General features: G+C 38.7%; 1 protein-coding gene across 6 annotated transcripts in view; it reads right to left on the reverse strand.

Moving 5' to 3' along the window:
* Positions 1–12,829, reverse strand: part of LOC106862974 (cohesin subunit SA-2-like) — a 55,545-nt gene extending 42,716 nt beyond the window's left edge. For 4 of the 6 annotated variants that reach the window (XM_088159926.1, XM_088159924.1, XM_088159928.1 and 1 more), the window contains exons 1-8: positions 12,731–12,829; positions 12,446–12,614; positions 7,986–8,070; positions 7,242–7,388; positions 5,714–5,810; positions 4,629–4,705; positions 2,401–2,472; positions 450–654 (exon numbers count right to left, since the gene is read on the reverse strand). In XM_088159926.1, coding sequence (XP_088016052.1) covers positions 450–654; positions 2,401–2,472; positions 4,629–4,705; positions 5,714–5,810; positions 7,242–7,388; positions 7,986–8,070; positions 12,446–12,489 — 727 coding nt within the window. In that variant the 5' untranslated portion in view covers positions 12,490–12,614; positions 12,731–12,829. Of the gene's footprint in view, positions 1–449; positions 655–2,400; positions 2,473–4,628; positions 4,706–5,713; positions 5,811–7,241; positions 7,389–7,985; positions 8,071–8,620; positions 8,751–12,445; positions 12,621–12,730 lie in introns of those variants that run through there. The other 2 variants (XM_014892267.2, XM_088159925.1) reach the window with 2 other exon arrangements.
* Positions 12,830–12,917: the final 88 nt, after the last annotated feature.

Raw genomic sequence — 12,917 nt, forward strand, 5'->3', positions numbered from 1 at the left:
GCAATGTTCTTTTCAGCAAAGACACAACAAGAATAGCAGTTCTCCAAAGGAAGCTTCTTAAGGTGAAGCATCTACTGCAACCTCATCCCATTAGTTAGTGGAGGGAGAAAAACAACAAAATAGAAAACTGTGAAAAATCAGTTACTGAAAAATATAATACTCAGAACAGCAAAATTCTGAAGTCATTTATGTCAGGCATTAAAGAAGTCTTCTTTATAAAGAAAAAATTGTGTTAGAACTATCATATCTAAAGCATTCAAATTCAATTCAGATACACGTGGGAGGAAACAGTTTATATTATAGACATTTATATAACACACACTAGGAGGAAGGTACTCTCAGTGCATAAGAGAACTGCTCCAGTAAAGTTTTTCATTTTAGAGCAGTTTTGTTAGCACACAAGTCAATAAAATTCAGCACCTTTACAGCAACTTTGCAAGTGATTTTACCTGCCAAAGTGCTTGTGTGCCTGAATGCTCTGACCATGGAATCTGCTAAACCTGTAAGCAGCGAGATGATGGTGTCCATCAAGTAGTTATCATACAGGATGCTGCACTGGCACTGCTGGACAAGCACTGCAATGAATTCACAGAAATTGGCCTTGAACTTCTTCCAATAGGGTCCTGTTCTGATCAGCGGGTAGTCTTCATTGTCCTGCACAAGAAAGACAAGTTGAGAGAAAACACATTAATTAGTTCTGCTTGTGCATTCACATCTCTCTCACTGAACATCAGAGTGAGTTTTGCTGACAGTCAGTTTCACTTCATCCCCCGTAATTTTTTCAAGGTTAGTATTCCAAACAAGCAACTAGGATACAAGCAAGCAGAGAGACAAAATAGCTTTATCACAGCTACACTGTCCTAACAGCTCGCATTTGAAAGCAATGTATACGAGGTAGCTGTGAACGGACAAGAGGGAGAAAGTGTGTGAAGGCAGAGCAGAGTAAGTAACTCTCACTGGCATAAACCATGAGCAGTCCTGGCTTCTCACAGGTAGCAGTGCTTCCCCACTTGCCTATCCTTCCTCTTCCTGCAAAAGCATGATAAAATCCAGGCAGAAAATGAAGTGAAAAGTGGAGACAAACAACTATGGTGTGAACAGGATAGGACTGTCCTCCTCAGCAGCACTGCCTGTTTGAGCAGTTTATCAGGCTAGAGCTTAATGACAAATACTCGGTCATTCACCTATACCACCTGCACCTGGGTCTCCAAAAACCCCCACAGAAACAGTAAGTGGGAAATACCTTTGACACCATGCAAAAAACAAGTTACAATAAAAATATAAGTGTCCACAGTACGATTGATACTGTTTATTTTCTCCCGGCAGAAAAGGAGAAAGACAGAGGGAAAAATAACTTCTCACACAAAGTAGTGGAAAGTGTACTAGATAGACTTTGTAAATGGCAATCTCAGACAGTGTGAACATTATTTCATGTACACCTCACAGATCCCAGGAATGACTCAGAATATGAATTTGCATCTTCATAGTTTCCAGGTGTCAGTGAAGTTAGGGAACTCCAAAACTTCACTCACTGCGGAAAACTTTTTCCGGAAGGCAGGCCGCTGCTCAGCTGGTCCTTCACCAGCGGGCAAACACCTTCCCAGCCACATTCTAACACAGCCACACCCAGCATAACCTCCTGTGCTTATAAACTGCACTCCATGCTCTTCTCTTGTAACTACGTTTCCAAAGCATAAGGGCTGCTGCTTTCTTTAAAGAGAAATGCAAATACAGACTGATCACAAGGCTGGCTGCAACCCAAAGCACATCGGGAATTTGGAATATGTTCCTGACCAGGCTGTAAGAGTCAGTTCAGAGGCTAACAGTAGCAGCAAGTGCCAAAACAGAAAGGGAAGTTTCCAGCAAGCCTCATTTAATGCTCCTTGATCATGATATGGACAGTAGAAAGACTATCTACAACTTCAAGAAAAACCTACTTTATCACCATAGCTTACTTCTCAATCTGCAAAGTAGCACAAAATACACAAAGACCTCTCACTTTTTAAGAGCATTTCTACTGTCCATGTTTATCACACTGGGATACTCTTATGGTAACATGCATGCTATAAACATATACACAACATGAAGGGCACACCATCTAAATTTAGGCACCTAACTTGGGATTCTCTGAGATTCCTTACATAACAACTAGAGAAATAACTCTGCTTCCAGAAATCAAGGCAGATTAGGCCCTTAACACAGCTTCTTCCAGAGAACCATTGAAATCACTCAACACAGTGATGTGAGCTCCTGCTCTGACACAACCTGGAAATGTTTCCTTCTTTCACATAGAGTCTACCGAAAGAGAAGAAAGTCAAAATGAAGAGCCAACAAGGAATTTAGATAAATTCCCCACAGAAAAAGCTATACTACAGTTATGGAAAACTACAACAGCCCTACCATGTCCACCGGCCAAGTAACTGTCAGGATCCAAGGATAGGCCATGAATTTCTTATACTGCAACCCAGTTTCCTGTAATGCAGGGGACAAAATTTTGAAAGCTTGTTAATGAAATGGCACAGATAAATCCATAGACAAAAGCATTACAAAACAACAACATATTTCAAAGGCCATTAGAACTTCAGCCAATGTGTGTTACAGGTGGCCTACAAAAGCCAAAATATTACACAAAACCTAAATCCATCTCATCTGGGTTTTGGGAGATTTTTATAACCAATGACAGAAGAAAGGTACACTTTTATATAAAACCTGAGTTGTCTTGTTACTGATAGGAGTCAACTTGTTTCCAAAATTTATATGCAAACATATACAAGGTATAACCCTCTTTATTAATTCTAAGATATGACTCCTCAGCAAGTCTAAGTATATATTCCTTTTCAATGTTTGGTACCCAGATGTAAAACATCTAAACCCTAAAAAAAAAAAAAAAAAAAACAAAACATTCTGAGCTTTTCAAATTAGAGAGAAATGTTTTCAGCACTTATGTGACTTGATTCAGACCTCTTCTCAACTCTGCAGTTCCAAATCAAAAGGCATTATATCTGGAGTTCTTTATCAGGTTCAGTGTAGGACAAGTATTTCTATCCCTATCTAGCTGTACAGTTAAGCACCAAAGTAAACTCTTCCCCTCGTAAATGTTTGAGCAACAAAATGGGAAAGGGAAGAAAAAATACATAAGAACAAAGAACTGCAAGAAGTAAATGTCACAAACAGGAATAAAAGCAGAAGAGAGTAACAGAAAATCTTAAAATAGAAGAAAAACAAAAGTGCACAGACAAGACTGTCTCATCACTAAAGAATACCATGGTTCACAAAGACAAAATAAATGCCTCAATGACCATATTAAAGCCATTCTCTGCTTCCAGTATCAGTACAGGTTTTCACTGAATTACAGAAAGACTGAAATTGTTTATCAGCTCAATAACGGCAGATATCTGGCAGTATTTTCCACTCTCATTACTACTTTCACTATTACTGTCATTAGTTTCTAAAAAAATGTTTTTGAAATCACAGTACTCCCATATGGCACTACTTCTCAACTAACTTACACTTCCATCTCACTTATGAAAAAGGTAAGAGAGAACTTACTTTCTTTACAGAGTATGGAGTATACAGCTTCTAAGGCAACTGCAGAACCTGCCTTTTTGCCCACCAGGACAGGTGAAAAGTTACAGAGCTGTAATATTTCCGGGCTGACAGTAACAATAGTCACGTCCTTCTAGCTGCCAGAGTGTCTGCACTATCATGAGTGTTATTCAGGACTTAATTTAGTTGGCAAAGAAGTGCCAGACTACTAATCCATATGGCCAGACACATATAGGTTCATTTCTGTCAAAAAATTAGCCCAAGTGCTACTACACTTCCAAAATGAAGAAAACCATGTTGGCAAATTCATCCTCTGCGGGAATTTCTACAGCAGCTGGCCTTTGAGAGATGCTCAATTAAAACAAGGCTGATGGCTGCTGCTTGACAAATCAATTCAGAGGTGACAAATACGGGAAAAAAAGCACAGAAGCAACTATGAGAGCACTGCAGAAAATTGAATGTTGCCCTAATTAGTCAAGGAGCAGTCAAGCAGTGAAACAGCATTGTAAAGCTATGTGCTTTGCTTAACAATCCACAAGAAATGAGATACTCACTACTGTTTTGACAATTATGTAAAAATGTGTGTTTTTCTTCTTCCATATGAAATACTACAGTTTTTAAAAGTCATAATTGCCAGTAAAACAGAAATAATGTATTCAAATAAAATATCAGCTAAAAACATCTTTGAATTAACTTATCAGCAAACCATATTAGTATTTTTTAAAGGACCTATCAACCAAATACCAAAGGAACCATTTACCTGATGCAGTGCTGGGTTATATTTACCTCTATAAAGTCATTATCAAAAGAACTCCTAAGAGAAAGATTCAGGAAGGCTGCAGTCAGATAGCCCTAATAAAACTCTCAAAATAAAAGTCACTTAAAAAAACCCCATATCCTGCTGCTGCTAAAATGGGTCATTATGACACCAAATTTCTGTTGCAAAAGAACAGGTTTATTTTCCTAAATTAATAAAGTGGTACAGAGCTCCTGATAAGCAACAGGAATTCCATCCAGGTTGGCTAGTAAGGTAGAGCCTATCGTTTGTATAAAAAAGACATGCAAAATAAAGCTGTTCCTACCTTATCAAAGGTCTCTGTCATTTTTCGCATGACATCCTTCTTGTACAAACTTTGAAACATTTCTGCAGTTACCATGCCTAAAAAAGTAATGTTTTAAAAAATAATTACTGACAACTCTACAACATTAATCAAGTCCAAACCACAGTATGGGCTTTATTAAATTTAGAAACACTGAAGAAAGGGGAATTCTGTTTTATGTGCATACAGGCAACATATATATAAAGAGATACATAAATTGATTTATAGGAAAGAGTACAGATGAACCAAAACTGAAATTCCCATTAGAGAAGTCTGCTCTGTGCTGTCTGGAAAGGCTATTTTCTCTGTTCATTCATTTACTTCAAGGACTAAAATTTCACCCACTTCTAGTGAAAACCCCCCAAGTATTTTCCATAAGAGAAGGCATATTAGGCATATTAGGCATAAAGACCTAGGGAAAAAAAAAAAAAAGAAAATGTGTAAGAAGTATATTTCTAGCTGCTTAAATACTTAGAAGTTTCAAACTAACAGGACAGTCTTCTTAAAACTCTTACTTGCCATCCTGAAGCATTTCACTAGCAGACTGTCCCCAGAAATGAGTGCTTCAATGTTTGTTATGAAACAGAAAGCGTCACAACTCTCTAGTAAAAGCAACTGCAATGAGGCAAGAGATTGCTTTTCTAGCCACCAAAGCAGGGAGCTGAATTTGCTAGCTTCTTATTTTCAAACAAGGATACTAACAAAACAAAAGATACCAGGAAATATAAAACAAATGGCAACTGAAACACTGGATTTTAATTAGAACACTCATCAAAAGCACTGTCCCTGTGTGAGGATTCTGCAAAGCAATGCGACATGCCACTTCAGAAACCTGACTCTGCAAACCTTGTTCAAATACAACTCTCAGAGCTGGAATGCTGCAAGCACAAAGAATTTAACCAGCAGCATTCTCTTCTATTTTGCCTGTCCATCTGGAGTTCATCTTAACGAACGGTACAGACTATAAGAACATGATTTACTGGAGGAAAAAATGCCATTTCAGAAAGCACACTTCAGACTGCTCTCACACACACACAGTGGAAAGGGCTACGAAGAAGGTAAATTACCTTGACAGCCTGAGCACTGAATGAAGAAGTTGATGAGATCCAGAAGTGCCACATTCCTGTCTTGTTTATAAGCTTCAACCCAGTCAAATACTACAGACTAGAACAGATTAAAGAAACTCATTAGTCAGGAGATGAATACAGTTTGCTGCACTCCACTGAGGATACCCACAATAAAGACAAAAACTAACACTGTTGCATCTCCATTAAATTACAAAACTCCAAGAAATTCTCTTCCATTTCTAATTGTTCTAAAAGATTCTTTCAAGTCTTAAACTGCTTTAGACATTATTGCCTTTGCTTCCTGTTAACAGGGAAAATTACCACAGTTTCAATAAGTGTAATATTAAAAAAAATTTAAAAGTTGTCTTCATGAGTTCTTGATAGCACTGAGGTAACAATTTAATTGAAAAACAAAGAAATAAATACAGACAACAAAAAATTCACATATACATTTACCCTCTGCACCATCTAATAATTAGTATTAAATTATACTAGCAATTTACCGTGGAAGTTCTCTTTTTCTCTAGCAACTGATCTGTGCAGTAGGTTGGAAACAGTTCACACACTACATATAAGCCAAAAAACAACTCCAAATTTCATTTCTAGGGTAGTACAAATTTCATTTCTAGGCCTACAGCCTGTAAGTGACATGGGTCTCCTAGGACAAGCCATCAACCCACCAGTAGCTCCACAAAGGTCTAATAAATCCTAGCAGCAGCAGAAGTCAAGCTCTGCTGCTTTTCCAAGACCTCCCCATGATGGTTGGCACAGCAGAAGCCAAGCTCTTCAGGGAATTCTACTAAAGTTACCACAGCTGTAGCATGACAAAAGCCATCCACACAAATATCTTGGAAAAACAAAGGTTTGGCATCCAAAATATAAACGTATTTTTCATGCATGTGCGCACACACATACCTTGCTTACAGGCACTATACACTAGAGACTTATGTATAACTCTACATAAAAATATTTGGGGCTCCAGATTTTCATACACATATACAAATATATATATGTGCTCACAGAATATGGGGAGCTGGGCTTCCTAACACTGAAGAAAATTGCTAATTGTATAGATGAACAGGGAACCTGGCTACTATGCAAGCTGTTGGCAAACTGCATTGCAACAAAGGTAAAAAATTAATAATACAAGGCAAGCACAGAGAGGGGGGAAAGGGAGAAAAAAAAAAGAAAAGAAAAACCTGGACAACTAAAATTTGCATTGATGAACCTTTTCCACATTTTTTAAAAATAATTATATTTTTGTATGTTAAGGCATTGTTTCATAAAGACCGGTTTAGGTACAATTTCCTTCCTCTTTTTAAGTATCTGACAGCTACCTCTTCACCAACTTCTTGAAGCTGCAAGATATTCTTTCCAAGAGCCATACTCAAAGCAGTTTTCCAATCAAATGTGTGTCTTCCCCACCTAAGCCGAAATTTATATGTTCCACAGTACAAACAATGGAAATGACCACTGTTTATTCATCTTGTCTCCACCTAGTGCTTTCAGAACTCAGTGCTAGGAATACCTGCATGGCCTGCTTCCCCATGCTAACCACTTCAAACAAGGTAACTGCCTCAACCACTTCGCCATTCTGCAGCTGGCTCACTCTTCTGCTACCGGTAGAATTCCTCCTTATGTTCTCACACTGTTCTCGGACCTTCCTCTTCTCTCTCTGAAAGGAGTCAAGTAAACAAAGTGAGAAAAAACAACATGCAACAGACATTCACAGATACAAGTTTATTTTGCTCTTATTATAATCACTTCCCTAGGCTGCTCAGTTCTATGCTCCAAGGACCCCAACAATTCCTTACCAAGTATGACCATACTAAAAGGAGACGAAATAAAGGATTTCAGTTTGAATTTTAGTCTTAAAAATGAGTCATAACAGGAAAAAAGTTTTTGTACAGTTGAACTACCCAGAAGACAGTTTTCAGTGGCAGCTGTCATTTCTGAAGAACAGAAAGAAAGCAAAGAAGCTCTTCTACATCTTTCACTCACAGGTTAAACTCACTACCTGCAAATTAGTATCAGCTGCACACAAAGCACAGAAACGAAAAGCACATGCTGAAATGAACTGAGTGTTCAAAAGCCAGCATTGAAGCTCGGCTGCCAGTGGAATTTGAGGGTCAAGCTGGATCCAGTGACCAGCTTTTAGATGCACTGTGATTGCTGTATGCAATATTCAATTTTATAACAACTGAACGAGATACAAAATAAACTCCACAATTTAAAATAATTAAAACTTTTAAAAGCTTTAAAATTGACTTACTGGTGTTTTCAGGTTGCCATTTCTCACACAGGTGCCATTCTGTGCAGCAGACTCAGGCACAGTCTCATCATGGACAGCATTCTCTCTAAGGTGTAACAAACATGTTGAAGGGGTTAGCTGTGAGCACTCAGAGCTACATACTTCAGGACAAAACCAGAAGAAAATAAAAGCAAGTACATGTATTTTAGTATTTTTAATTCATAATTTGGAAGTGGTAACATTTTGTCACTAAAAGCCAAACAGCTAACTTTAAAAGTACAACAGAAATTTGGGGCGTTTTTCAGACTATCGGCTTTCCTGCAAGATATGGAGATAATTAGAAAACCAGCAAAGTTATCAAAGGTATCAAGGAAAGTATAAAGTAAGTAAATGAAACATAAAGCTGATGTTGACTTAATGCAGCCTTTGTTGACTTAAGAGCTTAGCACCATGAACCAATAACACAGGCATTTACTGTGGGTGCCCTAAGCTAAACAAGGCAGAAACAATTGATGGGTCTACATTTTAAAATGAAAGGAAGAAATTTATTTACTTTGTTTATAAAACATGCTGAAGAAAAAAGACACATAAAAAACTTCATTTTCAGGTCATTGTTAATATATCATGGAGGAATAATTTTATAAAGAAAGATGCACCTTCTGGGAGATCTGAAGCCATACATTTATCTGCAATGAAACCATGCCATTTTTCATCATTCTCAATGCTAACAATGTGCTTTGCCAAAGGTCATGTTTGAGAAGACGAGCTGGATCCCACTTGTGCAGCAGGTCCAGTACTGGAAGCTGGCTGCAATGGCCTCCTTTAAATTATAGTGGCCAGGACATGAAGCCAGTTGACTTGTACTACAGGAAGGCACAAAAAGAAAGTAAATATGAGAGTGTACAATTACTTCTATTTTCGTGATACTACTGCCAACAAGAGAATGTACTAACACAAATGACGACTTTACAAACAAAAAACCAGTGTGTTACACTATCAGATACAGTCAACTCTCCAGTGTCCAGTGCTGGCTAACACAGATGGAGAATTAACTGCTCTATAAATGCAGAGCCAACTCAACTCCACCTAGGTTTATCAATGCCAGATAAACATTTTTATCGTTCTTCTTCCCAAGACTGTTTTGCAAAGCAAATTCTGAGACTGAATAGAATCAACTGCAGGACCAAGGTCCTGACATTATTTTGTTGGTAAGAGCAGACAGGTTTTATTTAAACATGTTTATTTTTTTTATCTTTTTTTTAATCTATATTACTATTTTGATCTGTTTACTATTTTGATCTATTGACACACCTCAAGAATCAGGCTTCCAAAGACTCCTATAAAAATTCTATATAAATATAAAATTGCATAAAATATATTAAATTTCTAAATACAATTATGCATATGCTGACCTTCCCTACAAACAACTGTCCCACGAAAGTTAAATTCCATTAATTACTTGTTATAGAAAAGTTCAAAGCGTGCCACAGTGTTTAATAGATGAAAGCAAATAAAATAATTCAGAATGAACTGACCCTCATACGAGCTGTCTGAACTTCTGCATGTGAGTTAGCATTTTATAAGCAATCATTCACAAAAGTTTTCAATTGTCTTCTTTGATTTAAAATTGCGAGCTACAGAGATGAAGTATCCCAAGTACCATCAGAGGTTTCCCAGCTGAAAAGAACAAACAGCAAGGGACAGCAATATGTATTGCTTTTCTGATGCCAGTTTGCTCCTGTCAGATTCTTCTACAGACCACAAAACCAAAAAGAATCCAAACATGTTTGTCAAGAAGCTGTTCCTCCTACGTGATTAAATCCTTTCACTCTTGATTTCAAAGCAGAATGCATCACTGTGGGGCTGGACTAACAGGTTCTTACTTGCACTGTTTCACTGGAACTGCAACTCAGGTGCCAGCCAACACCGTACTAACATGGGTTGCCAGTTTCTGCATTGTACCTCAACATAACACTCAACACACCTTCAAAACCTTTTCTGAATTGTTTACAAGTATTATTTAGCAACTTACCCCATCCCATAATGAGGATAAAATGCACTGCATTTGATCATAGCAACTATATTTGAGTCCAAGTTGGTTTAAAACACTTAAATAATTCAAAAATCAGAATTGCCACATGACAGCTCCATCAAGGACTTGTCTGATCACGTACTGCTTTTAGTATTTCTGTCTAGAACATACTTCTTTGAAGGTTTAATTCACGCCTCTCTTTCCCAAGAACATCCTGAAGGACAGCACTCTGGACAATATCTGCTGGCCTTGTGCTCCTTGTTTAGTCTCTTATGCCAGAGAAACGGGGCCCAACAAAGAAAGGAAATGCCTGGCATATGGAACAGCACGTTAACAAAGATCAGCAAAACCTCCAAGAATGGGAAGACCACAGACCTACAGTTCCCTCATGCCGGGCCAAATAAACACCAAATAAAACATATCTGGGGTGAAACCTGTTAGAGTAACTGTTACACATGCAACTAAACGTCTGTCTTAAGCACTCAACAAATTTAACTAAGCACTAAATACTAATATTAAAAAGCCATTTAGTTTCTGAACTGTTTTGGTTATCAGTGCATCACAGCACATAGCTATGCCTTGGGAAGCATTGGGCATCAACAGATAATTTACACAAAAGTAGAGGGTTTTTTTAAATCCAGATTCTACTAATATTCATGTTTCTCTCTCTTCTTTTTTCTTTTTGTTTTTTGGTGGCCTTTAATACTGATGCTTCCAGTCAGGTTATTCATAAGGCAGGTGGAAACATTTGCAGAAACTAGACCAACACCTAGAAACTGAACCCTATGAAACCACTGAGCAATTACATGGGATATTTAAATGGAACTTTCATTTGCACAACTACATTTCTGTTGAAGAAACTGCTAAAAGAATTAAGACATCCTCTTATCTTCTTAAGCAAAATAGTAACTACTGTACCTAGTTGGGGAAGACACAGGGGTCACTCCTGCAGCAATCCATATACATATATCCATTTAACATCTTTTCAACTATAGGGAGTGCAGTGGTAGGTTTGACAAATCTTGAACTAGCTGGTATTCTTTTTCCTCCTCTTTTTTTTCCTTGTTATTCTTTACCATGTTGAGCACTTCTGCATGCATTCACTGCTTCACACACTGGAAGAAACAGCTCTCAGCCATTTAGTTTGCTTCCATTAGCAACCAGTAAGAAAGCATAAGCAGAATGCCATTTCTATTTCCACCTTTATACCCTGTTATATATGGCTCAGACTCATTTTTACCTTGTGTTCCTGCCACAATATTGTCCTTTCACTAGCACTTGAAGTATTACTGATAAGATAAAACACTTGAAGTACAAAGGAAGCCATGTCCCACATCTAATCCTCAGGCACAATACTACTGTGAGAACATCTGAATTCAGTTTCCTTATCTTAATAAACATTTTTAATAGATCTGGTGACTCACATTTGAAAAGAAAACTACCTCTTTACCAAGGAGACAACGTGTTCCTTTTGCTGTGTAAAAGGAACAATTAATCTATGATACTGTAAGAATCCTACCTGTAAATTTTTAAAATTATAAATTTCCAAACAAATGGTTCATCTTTTAGAAGCAATATAAGAAGCTCCACTAAGCAACTGCCATGTACCTGCCTAACACTTCTTAAGGTGAAAGGCTGGTTTCAGACGAAACAGAAAGCTGGAGTGGACATATGGGAAGTTATACATGTCAACGGGCTACAACTCTCTCAGCTTTCATTAGAGCATAATGAAGCAAAACACAAGGAGCAAACGGACACAGAATGTGACAGGATCAGCAAAAACTGGGCTGCAGTAATTTCAAAACACACAACACTGGATATCTAAGAAGTTTCACTCTTTGAAACCAAACAAGAAATGCCTAGATGTTTACTTTTACCTTTTATTTATTTATATTTGTTCTAGTAAAGCTTCTAATTACCATTGTGTAAACAATGATATGAATACTTTACCTCATCTCAACAGATGACTAAAAAATGCATTATAAAAGGGAGAAGACATGACGGATCCCCGATAAAAACAATACAAAATACATAGAAGCAATGCCCCCATCAACGCCTACAGGGAGCCTACATATTACTTAGCACTCTTTCCCCCAGCATCCTCAAATTCTCCAATGAAGGGAACAACGCGCTGACAAGGAATCTGCCCTTTTTTTCCTAAGGTAGGGCGTACATCTGCACTGTGGTGAATAAGGCACAGAAAAGCTTGCAAAGCTAAGGTCCCTGCCAAACAGCATAAAACGCTACAGTAAGAAGATGCTAAATAGCACATGAAAGGAAATAAAATGAAGATATTAGTAACAAAGCACAATGCACAGCAAATCCCTTTTTCCCCTTTCCCCCCAAGATAACAGACTGTAGATTGCGGCGGAATTTGCACGGCACAAACCTAAGGGACAGCATCCTAATTTACCAACAGATCTTACAGGCAATCTGTGCCTGGTCTTACTTTCGGCTGGGAAGGTTACTGGCTGCGTTGGGCTCGGCTATCATTTCCGCTACATCATTTCAGCAGCACAAACAAGCTGACACGACCTCCTGAAGAAACTTCACCGAAATCGAGAGTCTTAAAAACTTAACAACCCTCCGGCTTTTGCGGGCGGAACAGCGGCCGAAAACTGTCAAGAAAGGCACACAAAGATACTCAATTCCAGGCAAACCAGGGCAGAAACAGGCCTCCCTCCACCACCCCCCTCGGCCGCAGAAGAGGATGAAACAAAGAAATTAAACCTACCGACAACCCTGCTGTCGCTGCCGGGCGCTGCCCAGCGCGGCCGGCCCGGGCCCGCCTCAATCACGGCGGCCGCTGGGCCCGGCAGGGGCGGGGAGCGCTGTCACATGGCCGCCGCCGCCGGCGCTTCCGCAGCGGCCGGAAAGACGCGGCCGGTGACGGTCCCTCCCCGCCGCCCCGGGCCCGGCGG

This window comes from Sturnus vulgaris, chromosome 2, assembly GCF_052056855.1.
Source record: "Sturnus vulgaris isolate bStuVul1 chromosome 2, bStuVul1.hap1, whole genome shotgun sequence".
Classification (NCBI taxonomy): domain Eukaryota; kingdom Metazoa; phylum Chordata; class Aves; order Passeriformes; family Sturnidae; genus Sturnus; species Sturnus vulgaris.